This window comes from Hesperophylax consimilis, chromosome 25 (assembly GCF_061612785.1).
Source record: "Hesperophylax consimilis isolate HC1 chromosome 25, BYU_Hcon_1.0, whole genome shotgun sequence".
NCBI classification, from domain to species: Eukaryota; Metazoa; Arthropoda; class Insecta; order Trichoptera; family Limnephilidae; genus Hesperophylax; species Hesperophylax consimilis.
This window is the reverse complement of record NC_142860.1, coordinates 12452548-12473239: the sequence shown is the minus strand read 5'-3', so window position 1 is coordinate 12473239 and position 20692 is coordinate 12452548. Positions and strand designations below refer to the sequence as shown.

General features: G+C 35.1%; 1 protein-coding gene across 1 annotated transcript in view; it reads right to left on the bottom strand.

Moving 5' to 3' along the window:
- Positions 1–20692, bottom strand: part of Zip99C (Zinc transporter Zip99C) — a 54009-nt gene that overhangs the window by 9836 nt on the left and 23481 nt on the right. Inside the window, exons 2-4 of the mRNA XM_089646946.1 lie at positions 10591–10710; positions 3402–3654; positions 2015–2309 (exon numbers count right to left, since the gene is read on the bottom strand). Of these exons, the coding sequence (XP_089503072.1) occupies positions 2015–2309; positions 3402–3654; positions 10591–10710 (668 nt within the window). The remainder of the gene's footprint in view (positions 1–2014; positions 2310–3401; positions 3655–10590; positions 10711–20692) is intronic.

Here is a 20692-nt window from a genome sequence, read left to right as displayed (position 1 = left end):
TTTCAAAATTAACAACAAAAACTATTGATTTGGTAGGTACCCCATCATTGATAGTAGTAGAATAGATGTAGAGGAAAGTTCATACCCAAGCATGGATGGATAGAGATGGATGACTTTGCAGTTTGTGGCGTCACCACTGTACATATATATTTGGGATAACACTGATAAACAGTGCAAAATAAATCCCTCATCAAGCTTTAGTACAACAATGTTCTGACAGACAGACAGTTGTGAAAATGAATAGAGTAAAAATAATCTTGAATCGCATATCTCTGTTAATTGAGAATGATGATAAGGATAATATTCAAATCATATCAGAAAGGTGTAATGTCTTACTTAAAATTATCAGATTTTTCTAAAAATGTGATATACAACTACAACGCTATCAATAAATTTACAACACACTCTGAAAGTAGCAGATTATCGCTAGGTATATATTGTTGAAAGTATGAAATAATCAACTGCCAAGATCTTTGATTTAGTTGTTGTAGAACTTCAAAAGATAATTTTAAATTCACTGTTTTACACCTAGAAATCGGTTGCTTCATAGAAGATAAGAATCGGACAATTGACTGTTCTACATTGTAGAGTAATCATTATCAATGTGTACATCAATCGACAATAATTCAAAAAAATAAGATGGTTGACGCTGTCGCGTCTATCTCAATCGTCAATCTAAAATTCTGGATTCTCAGTGAAACAGTTTTTTCATTACCATTTACCCTTTTCCAAAACGATTGCAACAGTTTCGAGGATTATGGGGTAACCGTTTAAAAACACATACGATACAAATCATTCGAGAATTCCTCGCAAAACATTTAAAACTGGTCCCCGCAACACTTTACCAAGCTGCTATAACCGTCGTAAACCTTTGAAAATATACACTTTCCGCATAACGCCTACAGAACTACGGTGTACGCGAAACGTTTTTGCGTGAGACGATATCACCCGAAGCTCTCTCGCTGACCGTTGCGACGAAATGCTTTTGAAAAATTAAACGCTCGGCCGCAATACTGTATGCGAAACGCCATAACAAGTAGTGACGAAGCGCTTTCGCCGCAACCGCTCAGCGAGGAAAGTTTCCGTTAAATAATTAATTTAATAACGGTACATTAGTACCTTTTAAAATGCAAGGTTTGCAATGACCGAAAAACCTAGTTAGGTTTATTAGAGGAATTAAAATTTTAAAAAATCGAAATTATTACATTCTTTTTAAACAGTTTTGAGTAACCGTTTGAATTAGCTCAAGAAAGAGCTGAAATCAAAGCTGGTTGCCCTAAAACTTAATATATAAATATGGACTACATCTTTGTTGTAAGAATCTTAAAATAGTTCTTTTCCAATCTCGTTGATAAAACTAATATCTATAATAACTGTTATTTACCAATTACTTCTTGTAATCAAAAGTTATTAACCTCTAACAAAAAAGAATTCTTGATTTCATCAGATAAGTAAAGTTTCCAGATAATATAATATCATTAACAATAACCGATACGTCTTATCATAACCTAAAAAAATATGTCAATCACTCACGCTGTGATATTGACGGAAAAATTCAGATCAGTAAAATGAAAAGATTCCCAAGTTTCCAATTGCTTGCCCCAAAATTAAAATTTGACAATGTCTAAATTCCTTCACTCTATTTTACATTCTCATAAAGATAGACTTGATTGAGTCTAAAAAAAGGAACACACTGTAAGAGTCCTGAATGAATCATAGGAACAGTTCTAGGAAAAACATATGTTCAAGATTGAGCCGCATTCTTAGAAACAAAAATAGCCGTTCCTTCCGTTCAAAGGTGAACAAATTAGTCTGAGGGGAATCTACTTGCCAATTTAAAGATTGCAGAGGAAACTTTCATTCTTATTTATTAAATAAGAGACAATTATGTAGTATCATAATTTTGTGGACACAAAGTCCACTGTTTAAAAAACTACTGGTAAATAAAATCAATTTAAATCCACTGGCTACGGACAGTTGCCACATCCTTCTCGTCATCAAAATTGAAACTCACATGTTTGGACTTCTCCTTCTTGTCCTTCTTGATATTTTCCCTGATGGTCCTGCCAATCCAGCTGTTCCCCTTCAGGCAGCGTCCTCGCACCACGCCGTTGGCCAGGGAGCCCCCGCACACGCCCGAGCCGCCTATCACCATCCCGCAGGACACGGCCCCACCTTCTTCAGTGTTGTTGTTAAGCAGGCAGCTCGCAAACAGCGGGTTGTCGCCGCTATCGTCGTCCAGCAGGATGGCTCCGCTCTTTTTCAAATTGGGGACTTTGTCGCGTTTTGTCTTTTCGGCAGTTATTAACCTGAAATTAATTAAGCATTATTTTCTTTTTTTTAGAAAGAAAACTAGCAACGAATAACCTGACAATATTCTAATTTCTCCTATTACCATCATCACAAAACATATTTCATATCTTTTCGTTCGTTATGTCTCAATGTTGTGAAGTTCAAATATTAGTATGTAGGTAATAGAATATTATTGTAGTAGTTTTAGAATAGGTATATACTAGATATAAAATGTAAAATTTTAAAATAGGATATTAAAAAATTATATATATTAAAGATCCCGTAGGAATCCGATGCTTTGGACCGCTCTAATTGGCAACTTTTTATAGCACTGTTTTAGTGAAATATTTCTTATTAAACAATTGAAAATATGACATGTTGTCTTATTTCTTAGCAATTACATGGATATTTCAAACTTCATTCATGATTGCTAGGAGGCTAGGTTTAGAAAAAGGCAAATACTCATATGATGAAATTGAACTAACTCTAAACCTCTCTCCTTTGGAAGTCCGTCGGGAAAGAAATGATCTCATTTGCTTCTTCAAAATTATAAATGGTATTATTGATTCACCTACTCTACTGCAACTCATTCCCTTCAATATCCCCTCGCAAAGACTCAGAAATAATGAACTGCTCTTCCTCAACCATCATTCGACAAATTATGGATATTATTCACCACTGTCCAGAATGTGTAGACTGGTCAACTCAAGTCAAAACCTTAACTTTTTTGGGATAATTCTGAATGATTTTTGCCAGTCGCTAAACAAGTGACGGAATATTATAAGTGTCCTGTGGTCCTGACCCACGGCGTATTCTTGACTTGATTCGACTTGTCACTTTATTTTCTTATATTATATCTACCATATGTCTTTGCTTTCATGTACCTTTGTCTACTCCTGTATTTTTCATTTTACTTTATTCGTGTTATTATTTTGTAATTTGGACGAATGCAAAATCTGGATTTCATTTGGACGAGCTGGAGCGACACCACGTGACAAACTTTTTGGCACCAAGAAAGTTCAAGCATGTCTTAAATAAACGATGGCATCATTCATTCTTTGACCTCCGATGAATGCCAATGAATGAAAAATAAAGTACGCAAAAGTAACCTGGCCATATCTTCAATCTCAAGCGATCCTGTTGACACAGCTGTCTTGACCACATTCCGTTTCTTCACTGCCGACTTCCTCATGGTATCTTCGCCGTCAGCTCCCCCGCAGTCCTCTGCAGGCTCCTGTTCCTCAGGCTCTTCCGTTTCCTCCTCTTCATCGTGAGGCTCCGAAAACAGCTTCTCCACTATGATGAAGAGTAGCAGCCCAAAGAGCACAAAGAGGCCGCATTTTAAGGACACGTGACTGTTTCCTGGAAAAATACATATAACAATTTGTAAATGGTGCACGGGAACATTTCATCCCTCTTCCTGTGTCAACTGTGGATGTAAGTGAGGAGATAATTTTGCCCGCTCATGAAGTTGATAATAAAAGAATTAAGAAAATAACATTAACTCCACAAGGCCATCTATCATCTTTTTGGATTTCTGTGTTAAGGGTCCTTTAAAGGCGAGGGAAAAGTGAACAAAGGTTTTGAAGAGCTCTCTTCAATACCCATGTTCTGGGAGGAAGGAAACATAGAAGCCTGCAAATCGTTCCACAGCCGAGCTGTTGAACATAAGAACGAGTTGTAGAAACAAGCTGTTCTCATTTGACAAATGTTGAACATGCGTTTGGCATGTTTCCCGACTATTCACAGGGGCCAAAGGGATCAATGACGGTGCTTTCTCGGAGCATCTTCCATTGAAACACATTGAAATATAGAAAATTCATAATAACGTTCAGGAGAAGGAAATGCTGAGAAAAGCATAATCATATTAATGACTTCCGTGAGAGAGCGGTTAACCGGTTCAGTGCCAATCACTCCCGTGGGCAGACCAATCATATGTAAATTTCATTGGTAACAAAAGCTCCTGGCAGAAAATGTGTTAACATCTTCGGTCCCAGATACAGAGGTTTATTTTATTTTTTCTCTTTTTCAGAACCGACTGATACGATTGTGAGGGTCAGGACCAATTTCATACATTTAATACAATTTTTTTTGTGATAAATATTTGCAATGTGTTACAGTTTTTCACATCTTTTTAAATTTTCGATGAGATAGTATGACTCAAATAACACCAGATATGTTTGAGCACATAAAGTCATAGAGTTCGAGTATATTTTAAATTTTATAAAATTTTTAAGGTGAAATTACTGAAATGTGAAGGATGCGCCAATAATGCTATTGATGATGAGGATCCTGTTGCTGAGAGGTGTAGATATTTGCGACCAGCAAATGGAGCACTTTGTATTGTACTTGAATCAAATACAAAAATGAACCCTAAAAACCGTAATACACTTTTTGAAAAAGGCAAAAAAACTGCAAATAAAAAGCTTTTGGACTTTTGAAAAGAAAATCACTTTAAAATCTGATCGAAAAAGAGTGTGAATGTACCCAAAATAGACAATACAAGCCTATGAATTAACAGATACGAGATATGACGGTTATGATCATTTGGCAATATTTGATGATAATATTGTTAGGCCAAGAATTTGTCCAATGGAAAATTGTAGAATCAGAATGAAAATTTTGTGTGAAAAATGTAAAACCTACCTGTTTCTTTCAAGAAATAAACACTGTCTTACTGAGTACCTTCTACAGGTATTTCAATGGAGCCTGCTTGAAGGAGCTAGCAGCATTGATCCCCTGTGCACTGGTGCTGTACGCGAAACTCAACAGACACGAGTGAAACACCCATTCACAGTTGACGTTGGCTTTAAGAGGATGGGTCATTTCTAAGACTAGTGTAAGTCGGTTCGTATGTGGATCGAGCTACCGGCAATTGTTCATCCTCGACGTAGTTCCCCCATCTTTACGCATATGTATTAGTGCGGATACCTTAGCGTAAGCGAAGGTGTGCTGTAGTATTGGTGAACAAAACCGGCGACACTGGGCAAAACAATTCCACACAGTATGAACTGCTCATAGCACATCTCGTTCTTCTAATATCTTTGGGTGTCACATAAAAAATAAAAATATGCCAAGAACAAACATAAATCACATAATTGAGAAGATTCAAGTTAGCAATAATTCATTACGAAATAGCACTAAAATGAGTTTTTAAATTTATGTACATATTTAGTTATTAAATATTGTAATTGACTTATCTGAATATGTGATTGTGATTATCTGACAGATTGTGTCAACGATGATAATTAATGTAATTGAATAGCGCAATCAAGTGTATCAAACACCTACTTGAGTCAGGTCATGTCAAGAGTCAGAATTGCAGAAGAGCATGTAGTATTTTAATATATAAAAATCACGTGTCATTGTGTTCGTACACGGTAATCGCCGAAACCGCCCAACCGATTTCAATGAAATTTTGTAAATGTATATACAGTGAAACCTCTATCTATTGGTTTTAAAGGGACCTATCGAAATAAACGATGAATGCGGGAAAACAATGAATGCGGGATTAAGAGGACAAAACACAAGGAGATACGATCCAGTAAAGATACAGTCCTCCCAATCTGCATAACCGTTGGTAGATTAAAATTATAAGAAGAAAATAAGTTTTAGATGTAAATAAATGTATTTATTTAAAAAAAATACAAAGCTAAACAGAACCAAGTTTATTGCATTGTAAATACATAATCTTTCATGGACATTTGTTTTTTTACTGTTTTATTTCCACAAGTCAACAGTATATTTTCAGCTTTGCAAATGATATTCTTTTCGGCATCAGTTATTGAGTGTGCGTAGTAGAAAGTTTTCAATCTTTCAAAGAGGGTGCATGCTTCTAAAAATGAAGGTACAGGCAGCGGCTCCTCTTCATCAATATCGACCTCTTTTGTTGTCTCCGTCAATCTTGCGTCACACAAGCTTTCGATAGTTTTTATCCCACAAGTTGGGATATTGTCGTCGAAAGTAACAAAATTGTTAAAATTTGTCAAATTTGGTACCAAGAGATAAGAATTTTCTCCAGTTCGCTAAACTTTGATTCTTTACTGGTTTTTCTAGTTTTCGAAGATTTTCCGCACTTTTGAATTTGCTCCTGAATTTCGTTTTTTTTCAAGAAAATAGAATTTATCGTGGATGCCGCGATTCCTAAACGCTTGGCTATATCGATGCGTTTTTCAGCGGGGTTTTTTTCCACCTCTTCGATAATTTTCAATATTTCTTGAAGAGTACGTACTTTTTTCATCAAACGGCTCATTTCGAAAATAGTTTAAAATCTCAAAAAGGATAACTGCAAACACTCCACTAAGTTTGGGTATCTAGCGACAACTGACGACAACTAGCGACTGATGGCGGCGACAAACTGTTATTCTTTCTCTTTCTCTCTCAAAAGTTTCGCGCATCGTAACGAGTGCCGTCTGGCGCCGTTTAAACATAGACAAAAATATCAAATACGCGACGTAATTCCTACGATGAATGCGGGAAAATGGTGGACATAGAAACGATCAATGCGATCTATTTTTGTATGAAATGAATTCGGACTAGAAGAAATAAATGATACATCCGGGAAAACGATTATTCGAGGAACGATAGATAGAGGTTTCACTGTAGTTGGTTCCAGCTTGAAACACATGATAGTTTTGGACCCGATAAGTGGCGCTTTTTTTTTCAGCTTTATCATCCACAAATACATACAACCACTATATTTAACTTCTATACACACCCTCCATCAATATTTTTTAATGCGATTTTATGGATTTTTTTATAGGAAAAAAGGGTCGTAATTCATTTTTAAGTTGTGTAAGCTTTATCTATTCATATTGGCAAAAGACGGATTGACAAAAAATATTGTTCAGCAAATCGCATTACATTAAATAAAAATTCATTATTATAATTTAAAACAACAATATTGTTTAGACATAAAAATCAATCTTTAATTACCTCATTTATAACATTTAATTTTTATCTTTTATCAATTAAGAATTTTTATTTTATTTATTACATTTGAATATGAGATAAATAAAAAATGTGTTTTCTATGGATCGTATTCGTGCCGCAATCTGTCACACTGTGAAAGACATATATTTCAAGCAGAGATGTGCAAAATGGGTACCCAAAACCATTTGAAATGCAAAATGGAAATGGGTCAAAACTTTTCCATTTGAAAATGCAAAATGCAAAATGGTTTTTAGAAAAGCATTTCAAATGCAAAATGCAAAATACCCACAGACATAGGAATTAATAGACGAGAAGATAATGGCGAGGGGTAAAATCAACTGTTGAAGAACGAAGGGAGTGAAGCTGACTGTGATTCGTCAATAAATCAATCTGACAGTAAATAGGCATCTCGCATTATAATATCACCATTTACTTCTTAAAAGTAAAATCTGCTTTTGAATGAATAGACATTTTTACATGGGAGCGCAAATTACTCGCCACGTTATGAATAAATTTGCGAAGTCCAAATTCGGCAAAAAAATTCGGTTCTATTTTCAGAGTCGAATATTTCGTTTAAGTATTTAGTTAAGACACTTTTATAAATGTTCATAATTTACTTCCCAGCAACCAACCAGCTTTGTGTTTCGCGTCCAGACGTTTCTCGATGTGATAGTAACAACTGATTCATATTATACGATGTGAATATGCTTAAAATAAAGTAAAATAATGCTTATATATGGAATGTAATACGACAATTGGGTCTATTCTCTTTTTCACATCTATTTTTACAAGTTTTCATAGTACAAGTCGACATTTTGCCGTGTTATTTCGTAAAATGAACCGATGATGCCTCGACCATAGTTCGCTCAAGAATGATGACGTCACGTTTTAAAATTTCACTTGAGGCCATACGCGAGCACAGCCGGCTCCAATGGAACCGGTATGGGGAGTGGGGATAATACGCTTTTAATCACTTAGGGCAGGTCTACTAATATTCATATGTCTATAAAAATACCTATTTTCAAAATGCATTGAAAATGCAAAATGGTTTCTCAGGTCAAACAATCAAAAGAATTATAGAATTTTAAAACAATTTTGTCATTTAATAATGGACATCAATGTAGAACAAACATATTACATGATGGTAAATACAAAAACACCACAACTACAGATTATGAAACCACAAAAAATTTGCGCGGGACTAATGTTGCCAACGTAAAAACATAGAAACTGCTATCTAACATTTAATATTACAGCGTCATGGCCCCGTTCAGTATTTGAATCAGTATTTTTTGTAATGGTATCACTCAATTGCCAGGGCTCCTACCAGGGAGTAACTTAACAATTGTAAATTATCTCTCATAGCGAGGTTGAGGACCGACTGATATTTGGGGCTTATGAAAAAAAGATTAGTGGGGATAGTAGGATGAATGTTGCAAAAAAGTATTTAAAATGGAAAATGCATTGAGAAAAGCATTTAAAATGCAAAATGCAAAATGGTTTTTAGAAAAGCATTTAAAATGCAAAATGGAAAATACCCATTTTGCATTTCCATTTGAAATGGATTTATTTGAAATAAAGCACATCTCTGATTTCAAGGCAGTTTTAAGAGAATAGAACGGAACCGGTCGCATTTTTACTAATTTTCTATCATACTGAACAATAATCACAATCTGCTGAAATGATCTATATCAAATGAAACATCAAAACAATATCTAATATGGATGTAACTTGCGCATGTATTCTATGTATGGCAAATGCATAAAATATCCGACAAATAGTGACAACAAATAAAAGGCGGTCTACGTAAAATAAGGTCAACATAGAAAACGGTCTGTGGCAGGACAATATCTGCCCGGGGCCACATGTATTTATATAAATATTCACATACTATATGAATGTCAATGAAAGAAAAAGTGTGTGCAAAATTGAATTGTATGGGATTCCATCCTCTCACCGCATAGGTACTTTTATTTATGTGAATACTGCATAAGAGTCCCAACTACTCCCGACTGCCCTGAGTCAGTGGGAATATGGCATTCCCAATTGGGGTAAGTTGTGAAGCTGAAGGTAGTGGGGTGGGGAAAAATATAAGGAAGAGGAAGGTGGGGAAGATTCAGATCTAGTCACTAAACAATATTTCAACTAAGCAATATTTCGACAACGCCCTTGAGGTGATTTTGCACAAAAACGGCGCTAAGCAAATCATCTAAATATTATTATTATAATGAACGGTGGTCCTTCACCAGGGTGAAACTGACAGTATCTTCCGCTTTGGCATGTGGTGAGTTAGTTAAATAGTGTTATGTAGCTTATGTAACACTGCAAAAATATTCCAATTTTCTGGAGCCAGTGGAACCTTTGCAACCTCACTACATTCAGGAATCTTTTGAAGTTGAAAGAAGGAATGGGAAGGATAAGACGAAGGTTGGAAAGTGCCTGGCTATTCAGATACGGTCACTAAACATTTGAAAGCCTTTGCAAGCAACATTTCGATTCTCAATGTACATTTGTACATTGCGTTGTATGTCTTAAATCATCACAAAACTTACAATAACTTCTGTGTTCCAGTCATCAATATAGGAAAGTACGATCCAGGTCATTATTTGAGATATCTTCCAGTAGAAGTCAAAGCAAACGAGTAGTGTATATTTTGTTGTGCACAAAACTTTCTTTTACCATACTGCATGCGGACAGCATTTGACGGTTTTGAGACAGCTCGGTCCACCGAAACGGTGATATGAGCGAGACAGATTACACTCGTAACGGCAAATCATATGTTGGAACAGTGCAGGTATATAACTCATCCCGCACACTATCGACGTATGCGCGAAGCGCCATGAAGACAAGTGAATATTGCACCACTATGGTCCTGCATAATCTAATGCGTCTGGAAGGAATTTGTTTAGGAATACTAATTTACAGTGTTAGCATTATAACATTCACACACTAGCACTCGTAAGCGGTGAATTTAAACGGATTTGAGAAATTTTCAGCGAAGAATTGCATAACAGTATTATTTATTCAATTATTTCACAAATGTAACTCAGTGGAGTGAACGCTTTGCAGTACCGCAATTAATTAATTTGCTACAAATTCACTGAGCCGCCTCTGGTGTCAAACCTGGCGGTAGTTGCTCTGTACAAACAATTTATAGTATTCCAAGAGGTATGGGCTGTCAATAAAACAGAACATGATAAAATTGTAGGTTAGGTGTGGTTTTTATACACTATTATGTTTTGTTTTGTCATACAATAAGCATAGAAAAATCCATTTCGAGCAGCATTTCGACTGTGAATGCTGGCCTCTCAACAGGGCGGTACTGAGAGTATCCGCAAGACGGTGATTATTGTCACGATTACGTACCTTGTTCTTGACTGTGCTGCAGGGCATACTGCCACGCCTCGGGCAGTAAATGGAGAAAGACATCTCCCAGAAGAGCGCCTACCGCAAAACTGAGCAGCACTTTGAGGAAGGGCGAATTTGCTGAAAAAAGAAAACAAATATTTATATAATACATAAATATTATTTGCACCATTCTACACACAACTTCATTGGCTCCGCCGCTTTGAGAGTCGATGTAGTTTGGTCGTGCTCAGCGATAGTCAGCATGCTTCCATGCCATATATTCATTTGTTTTTATTATCTCAGTCTGTCTGTACAGATGGAGAAACAATAGCGCGTTTTGCTTGTACGTCCAATAGATGGCGCTGTGTTTTAAAAAAAGATGTTTTTACCTGTCATCTATATAATATAGGTATATATAAATTCAAGCGTATTCAAATGCAACGTTGTGTTAAAATTTCAAAAAAATCGGCGAAGATTTTATTTATTTAGAAGATTGCAATGCATGCACTCCGCAGGATGAAAGGTTGCCCTAATGATGCCTAAGCTGAAATGAAAATTACTTGAAAAAAAAAAAATTACTACCCGGTTTCGCCCTATTAACAACTTCTGGACAACGGAACAAACAATATGCCGCCTTGGCATACTTTGACGTAAAAAATGATATTTCAAAGCTCCATAGCTCATGATGAAAATTACATTGAGAGCTGAAAACATTTTTGTTAACACCAGAAAAAAAATTTCATGACGCCAGAACTCACCGTCCGAGAGTTTTCGTTGAACACCAACATACAAGTATAATATAATGATTTATTTTGTTAAAATCATTATTATATGGTCTGAATAAAGCATTGAGTTTTTTTTATTTTATTACATTGTTGTAATCTATTATTTGTCACTATAATAACTAACAACAATAAAACGGAGGGGAGAAATCCGCAAAAGTTAATGTCTTAAATCAATGTCAAATCATTATCGAAACATTGTATCACACGTACAGATTATCTGCGGCCACTCCAGGCGAGACAATATCTAGACATGTTTTTAAAAACTCTTATATTGTTATCACTTTAATAACGTAATAATAATAATAATAATGATGATGATAACGATTATTTTTATTTTTATTTGCAACAGGATCGGCTGAAACTGTGCAAATTTCAGGATTATTTTTTGTTGAATTAATCTTGCCTGTTCCTCAGTGACTTTTCGGAAGGACATCATTTTTTCAAAATGTTTTTATTTTGTTATAAAAAATTACATTTTTATATCTATGACATTAAGGACACTTTACAATCCATCTAAAACTTATTCTTTATAGTATTTAGGCATAACCCACGAAAAGCAGAAAGGGTTTTAGCTTCCTTAATCTGTCAGTAGCTCGTTAAAAATCTTAAATCCTTTAAAATAGAGATTATTTTGGGTTCCCGACAAATTTGTTTTTGGAAGTCTAAATTCTCAACAGTTTAAATTTACATTCTTGAACATGTATTTCGGGAGCATCTTATTTTTTAACTTAAATATAAATATTAGGGTATTGTAATTATTCGCTGTCTCACACTTAACATTCCTAGTTTTTTCTGCATAATAATTATCTTAGAATACCTACTCCAATTCAATACTGCTATTGTATATATATCTTTGTCGGAAATGTATCTTTTTTCCGTGTTTTTGGTAGGGGCTTTTGCAATTTGTACTCTTGTCTTTGTGATTTCATTTATTTTTGTTATTTCTTCTTATTTTATTATGTGCTTATATTGCGTAACAGGTTACCTAGGTTTAATCGGTTCACTTATGAACTGTCTATAGAAATGTTCCGTAACGTCCCCACGAGAATAGACAGATCCTTGTTCCTGCACCACTTGGGTGATTTTCTTTCAGCTATTGCGCATTCTCTCTATTTTTAAATGACATTGATTATTTGCAATCATCCCATATTCTAGTATTATTTACTGAATGATTCCTTTTCTATATTTTTAAAATTTGTGTTTCACTGTAATTCTAAGCCTTGCTCGCCCTTGTACAAATACTAACCCATCATTCATAAACATGCTGTGCAGGGACACTCGAGGATCCAGGCTCGTTTTACATAAGTCCTTGTGAGAGTCTTGACAATAGTAATTGAGTAAGAGTATTGTTACTTAGAACAGGGCGGGAAAGCGGAGGGTCTCCTCGACCGTCGGAAATGTATATATAATATGTACCAATACACACAATTCTATTTTTCACAACTCTATTTGGGCGACCTATACCTCCAACCTACAAGGCTGAGTTTTAGACTGATTTGGTGGTGACTAGATGGTTATCTTATGATTATGAATGTAGAAATGACGTTCACCAGAAAGGGTCACCAAACACGGCTAAAGCCTTTTCAAGCAACCACCGTTTCGGAGGACTCTCACCGGGGCGATACTGAGAGTACCTACTACTCTGAAATAAATGAATAACCACAAAGCCGCAATTGTTAGATAATTTATTAAACGACTTCTAACGTTTTTTTAATGAGAGAGTGGTGATGCTGTTTTTGCAACGAAATGACAAGGCCACAAAACTAATTGTTTTTGTATGTAAAGATTTTTTTTGACACACCAAACGACAGTTTTTACTGCCGAAACCAGAAGCACAATAATTCACATCAGATAGTTGATTAATTATGATAGAAAAATAGGGAAACATAGTGATAAGTGTAATTTTTAAAGTTTAATGATATTTAGTATTTAAGTCGTTGGTAGTCACCTACTCACTCATAGGATAATGCAAAGTCTCCGGGGTAAGTACGATAACTTCAGGAGGTGATTCTACATGATGGCATAAAAAAATTGCAATGTTTATTTTCCCTTCCAAAAATATTTTTCCATTGAAGAATATTTATTTTCCCGTACAAACAATTTAACTTTTTTTATTATAAGATACAAGGCATAAACGACAAACGAAAAAACAATTTAAAAATCAGCTTTATTGTGAATGGAGCACAATGCATAATCGGGTTTACCTTCAACATACTGTTAAAAAATACTTTGAAACGAATTCTTGTTATTCGAATATCGAAACTCAATTAGCTGCAAAAACTATAATGTTATTCGATACACAGATATATTTTAGTAGTAGCACTCTCAAAATTAATATATTTGAACGCAGCGAAGTCCTTTTTCAACTCGACCACTTTGCATTTAACTTAACTCTGTCTGTAAATTTGTTTGTGTGTTCTGGGTCCGGTCAGTCCTGTCAAGATAATAGCTGTGTTTGATAGTACCTTAGGAATACTAATGTACAATGTTAGCGCTACAAAATTCACACATGTGCGCCGAATTTAAACGGTTTCGCGAGATCTTCAGCGATGAATTGCGTGTCCTTTAAGGTGGAAACACATTATTAAAACCCGACGCGACCCGATGAAACGCGATGCGTGTTGAGTCGAATCAAATGTATTGTTTTCTTATGACCAGAAACACACTATGAACATCCGACATGGCGTCGCGTCGGATGTTCATAGTGTGTTTCTGGTCATAAGAAAACAATACATTTGATTCGACTCAACACGCATCGCGTTTCATCGGGTCGCGTCGGGTTTTAATAATGTGTTTCGACCTTTAATCTCGAGATGATTTTGCGAACGCTGACGGAGCATTATTATTTATTAAATTATTTTACAAATGTAACTTTAACTGTGGGGTGTATGAATTAGACTACCCCCATTAATTAACTTGTTACACCTATACCACATTTTAAAAGTGAAATGCACTGTTGGCAATTTCAGTCACGGGCCGCCTTTGGTGTAGGCATGCAAACTTTTTAGAGCTTCAAACACAGAGGGTATTTGATCCAGGTTTTTTGTTTTTTTTTTTCAGATAACAAATTTATTAATTGTGATTATTACTAATCTACACAAGTAAAATTATAAACGATACTAATTTTCAACTAAGTTTTTAAGTTCCAGAAAATATATATTTTTGAAGATAATATCTAAACATTTGTTATGCCGAAACTTTAATTATATGAAATTCCCTCGATAGAAAAAAATCGCAAAGGAAACTCAGAAAATTATTAAAAACACGTTTTGTTCTATTATTTAATATGTTGTAGCCATGAAACAATTTACAGTGGAACTTTATATGCAACTAAAGCATTTGACGAGAGACTTTTGCTCTATTTCAAACGAGTCGTGTTTTATTAAATATTTTCACCATTTTCGCTCAATTATTATCGTTTTTTTTATATATTAGCGCGCTCCCTCTAACATTCGTATTTACGCATCTCCCTTTCAAACCATCTGTGAACGCTTACTACGGGACCTTAAGTCAAATCATTCACAATCCGAACGTTGAAGAAGATGCGCGTGAATAATTAGCGTTAGAAAACAACCCCTTAAAATGGACACCATTGCTGACGAAGCCCCTCAAGTGGTGGCACTACTGCAATCAGGGATGCGACAGTGTGATGTTGCTCGGCAACTAAACTTACACCGTTTTGCCATTCGACGGTTTTCCAACGGTTCAAAGAGACTGGTGTGGCTTCATCCAGATGTGTGGATCAGGGCGATTCTTTTATTCAATCACTAATCGATTGTGTAGCGTTGTTTCCATTAAAAATCAAGAAACCTGCTCGAATGCATTTGGAGGCGCGAACCGCCGCTTGCGTTTGGCTCGTTCTTTTTCAGTAATTGGCGGTTCGGCTCGCGCTTCTACTCACAAATGTGTACGCAGAATTATATCTTAATTTTTTACAGAAAACAAACAAGCTAGTAATTGGAAAACATTCGAGCAGAATATAATACGTTATTTTTTTATTACAAAACAGCAGAGATATTGTTTCATTCATAATTTTTGTTGGCAATACAAATGTACGTAACATTGACCCCCAATTAAGTGCCTGACCTTGCACGTTTCCTTCAATGGCCTTGCATAAAAAACGCATTAGTTGCATTTTTTGTTTATCCGTAATCGACGGATGTCTAAAATTTATTTAATGTTTAGTTGTGACTTAGTTGTAGGAAACTGTCCTCTTTACAGACCATGCAGATCTTATTTTTACACTTTTACTTTTGTTTTTACTTATTTACCGTTGCCCTTATGTGGCACTTTTTGGATTGATTATTGTTTTTCATTTTTCCTCTTATTTTCTCTTCTTTTTACATGTATTTTTTCCGGTTTTCTTTTCTTTTTTTTTTAGTAACAGCAACGAGTTTACAGGCGAGAACTGAACTCCGTTGTCTGTTTTGTTTTGTTTATTTTTCCCATTAGGGGTTGGATAACGGGCCTCGTCCCCGCATGCACGACTGGAGCTTCTTATTATTCTTTCTTACCGGGGGACTCCGCCAATCACCTGCGCCACCCCTGATGAGCGTTGGTGGTCAGAGGGGTGACTGTGCGGGCTGGGGTAACCTCCACCCTGCCTCCGACCTCCTGACGCTTCTTTTCCCTAGGTTCTTTAGGGTTTTATCCCTCTTTTTCCAATACTTATCTTCAGGGCACCACCGGGTGGTCGGCTAAGGGGTGTGGAAGTCCTGACCTGCACCAGTCGCCCCAACCACCACCAATTTCGCAACAGGACTGCCAGTCGTGGTTCGGCGAAACTCCCCCGTCACTCTATTGTTTACTTTACTTTTATGTGTTTACAGGTACTGGAGTGTGGGTCCCCTCCACCAACTATCTGCCTGACACTTGAACTTGATTGTTTTGTTGTTTATTTTTCTGTGTTGTCCTTAGTTTAGTACTTGTAAGCGCTTGCATACCGCTTCATAACACCGTATGCGGGGACTTTGAAGGCCTAGCTTCATTTATATAAATTGTAGAGCCGTTTATTCAAAAAAATTAGATTCATGCGAGAGCTCCGAAGGGGTGACCATAAGTCACCTATACCGGGGTGGGACAGGGTGGGTGTACCTTCAAAGTTGTAGGAAACAAAAAATAATTCAAATAATACTAATTTCGGCTGTCGGTGAATGGGTGCGTAATTAGAAATTTATTCCTGCGTAATGCGTAACATTATTCAAATTCAGTGAATTTTTAATTTTCTAAATTGGAAATGATAAGTATAAGTAGGTACCAATTTTTTATTAATAATTAATTCTTTATTTCAAATACGTATTTCTTTTGTTTAAATGTTTGACAGATGCTTCGATTAATTATCAATAGAGTGAAGATACGTTACTGGGACAACGCGCGTGTACGGATAAAACTCACTGACATAAAAAATTGTTAATTTATTAAAAATCTTAGACTGCAGGCCTTTAACGAATGAATTGACAGGTTTCCCAACAAACTATCAGTAAAACACGAATGTGTTATGGTTAAGTGACCTACTCTTTGTCGAAGAACGAAAAGATAGATAAAAATAATTAAATTTATTGCACTCAATAATAATGTCATGATAGAATAATTTTTCACGTGGATAATTTTTTATATCTGGTGGATTATTGTCACTTAAAGGTAACTAATAACACAATTACATGTGTGTTGACATAAATACAAATTTAGTTAGGTTTTGGAATAAGAAACTAATTTCTGCATTGAAAGGTTTCCGACAAAGAATATTCCAATCTGATTATTATCTCAACGACTGTAGTTTAGGATTGTTGTAAACGGAAGTGGCGCCTTCTATTATTTTCAAAAAAAAAACCGTTGAAGTTTTTAAACCGCGGGTTATCTGCTGGAAATAATAATAATCTTATACATCCAACCCTATTCTTGAACATTTGGTTGTCTTTTTGTAAACCTATCTGATTAAATTCACTAAGGTATAATAAATAATCTTCAATATTCCGACCGTATTCTTGGACCTTTGATTGTCTCTTTGTAAATCATTGTGATTAAGTTCACTAAGGTACTACTCCGTGGAAAAATCATTGTATTTAAAAAACACTGTATTTTTATTTCATGTATGTATTTTTTGTTTATTGTTTTTATTAATTCTTTCTCATGTTCTAAATGATTCATCGTGTCAAAATTATACCACATATACTTATGTAAAAGCCATGTACATATAGTTAGTATACATTAACACCGTAGCTATAATATTTTTTATTAGTTTTGGCTGAGCGTAGCGTAGTTAAATGTTGGACTAGCAGCTTTACATTTTTGTTGTCGTTAAGAAAGATGGAGGTGTTACAACGGACCGTTCAGTGGTATGCCTTTGGTACTGCTTCCGCATAGAGACAGTCTTCAATGTGCTTCCGTAGTGACACATTATTCTTATTATCGATTGAATCAAGCGTTCATACTTTTCCCTGCAATAAAAGTTACACGGGCGAAACTGAGAGTGGTAGATTATTCTCAGTATGGCTGCTTGAAATGGCTTTAGCTGTGTTTGGTGACCAGATCTGAATATCCAGTTACTTCTCAAACTTCCCCTCCCCATCTCCTTGAGCCTCGCAACATATCCAAATTGGAGATGCCATAGTTACACTGGCTCCGGAGAGTCGGGAGCAATTGGGACTCTTGTGCGATAACTACGTTGGTTTCCTGATTCAAATGAGTTCATTTAGTGTATCGACAATATATCTATCAATTAATTCATACAAAGTAGGTATATTACTATTACGAAAGTATTGCATTGTTCCGCATTGGCTGCTATGGACGTAATTTACATCTTTAAATAGTATAAGGCTAGCTTTAGACTTGTAAGTTTTTTCGTAAATTTACGACTTCTAGCCAATGGGCATATTGCATTTTGAAAATCCAATATGCCCATTGGCTAGAAGTCGTAAATTTACGAAAAAACTAAGTCTAAAGCTAGCCTAAAACAAAGTCGCTATCCGCGTCTGTCTGTTTATGCGCTTAGTTCTTCTAAACTACGCAACGGATTTTGATAGAGTTTTCACTATAATTTAGAGAATTTTTTCCGGAAGGTTTATATTATAATAATAATAATAAAAAAGTCGGTCATTTTGAATACATGTAGGATAACGAGAGATTTTTTAAATATTTATGTTGAGGGATCAGTAGGATTTATAGGCCCTGTTAGAAGTTCTACCGAGCCGAACCCTCTGATATGAAAATATCTGGAGTCGGTGAATTATTTTCCCATTTGACCTCTGGTGAGTTGACGTGTTGTTCTTGTATTGTTTTGTATTTATTTTGCTTATATAATGCACTTGCATAGTGTTGATTGACTGGATGATCATTTGTGGAAAAGTGTGTGGAAGGGTTTAGTTTTTCCTATGGGGAAGATTTAACCCGGACATAAAATCGGAAGTAGTGTAAATATTTGGCTTATTTATATAGCGCCGTTTTCGTGAAAAATCACAGCAAGGGATCTGTATATATGAAACATGCATATTCTATCTATAGAACGTAGAGTAAAGTCATTTTTTTGTAATCAATACGTGAAAAAAATATTTTCGGGCGCTTCCATTGCTAACGCTGGCTAAACCTTCTTATGAGATACATTAAAATAATGTACTACGGATTTGTGTATCTTGAAAAGGCGTACAGAAAAGTCCTGACTGGTATATATATATATATATATATCCTAAGGATAATCGCCGGGTACACGTCAGCTAGTTCTAAATTATAATTTATGATTCAATCGAAGATCAAGGAATCTAAGCTAAGTCGTATCAAACAGCTACCAATATAAGTAAAATTTTCTATTGATTTTCATGTTAGAATTTCTAATCTGTATTAGCTAAATCCATAAAATAATAATTAACATCCCAATTTATAATAAAATTTAAAAAATACAAATAAAAAAATTTACGAAATTCAACAATTCGTGGTAAATTTGATAGAAGGCTGCTTTTTCGATTTTGGTGAGATTTATAACTGAGATCTTGGATGAAATCATAGACTTTGCAATATTTTTTTTTGTTTAAGAAAGACAAACATTCCCGGGTTACGAATAACCTGACAATATTTTAAAATTTCCTACTACCACCACAGTAAGCGGACAATGTTACTTGTGTTGTGGTGGAGGACTCAGCCAGCCGAGGAATTGAACACACTACGCCTGGGTGGGACCCAAACGCGATGTCAACTCAGCCACCGAACGGTCCGAATGAATAAGTACTGCAAAATCTAAAGTTAGCTAAAACGACAAAGCTGTGGATAATAAATGAACAATCCGCGTATCTATAAATATATAAACGTATCAACCTAAATTAAATATTTATCCCTTATTTATATTTAATTAAGTTAATTGCATCTATTCTCACAATTTGAGCAAAATGTTCCCTGTTCTTATAAATAATATAAATGCATAATTAATAATTAAAAAAAAAAAACTAGATGTAAGTAGAAATAGAACTAAATGCTATTAAACATTAAGATAATAAAGCAATTGAGGAACAGCTTGTCTACAAGACTTTATAGGAGTACCTATTGCAAAGAAAACTAGTACAAATATATGTTCGAAATAATTATGTTTATTTAAATGATTAAAAAATATATTTTAAAATTTTAATCGCTCATGTGAAAAGCCTTTCAATTTTATCTATTGTTGGTTTCAGTAAAATGGGTTTCAATCGTGTTGCAATTGATTTTCCTTCATTTATTATTTGAAATGTCGAGTTAGTAGTTAGTGTGAAATTTTTTCTGCGTATCCATTCCACGATACGGAAAAAAACGTTCCGTTTATATGTTTACATTTTTATCCGATAACATCTGACCCCGTAACCAGTCGGATATTCCCTTGAATCATGAGAATGTATTGTTTTTAGTTTTATAATGTTGGTATTTCTTATAAAATCGGTGTGCAAACGGCGGTGAAGTGTCGGCGTGCGCACAGATCTAATGATAATGAATGCGCAATACCTCACATTATTATGAATGCACAGAAAGTAGTTTAGTATGTATAGTTATATTAATTTATACATTCCGTATAAACTCGTAGCACGAGAGGCAATGTAGTGTTTGCTTGCGCATTTCTGAATAAGGTTTCATGATAACACCTCAAAATGACAATTCAACACCTCTAAAAAGTGATATAAAGTATAGTTACATTTGTAACCGATAACAGTTTTTGTTTCATCACTTTTTATAAATTTATAACACTTTTTATAGGTGTTTTGAATTGTCATTTTCATGAGTTATCCGGTCACCAATTTCATTACCTACCCCAGTAGCAAGCATAAAATTTGTTTTTGCATTTCGTTGAGGTATATTCATACCGTTTAACGTCTTATAAT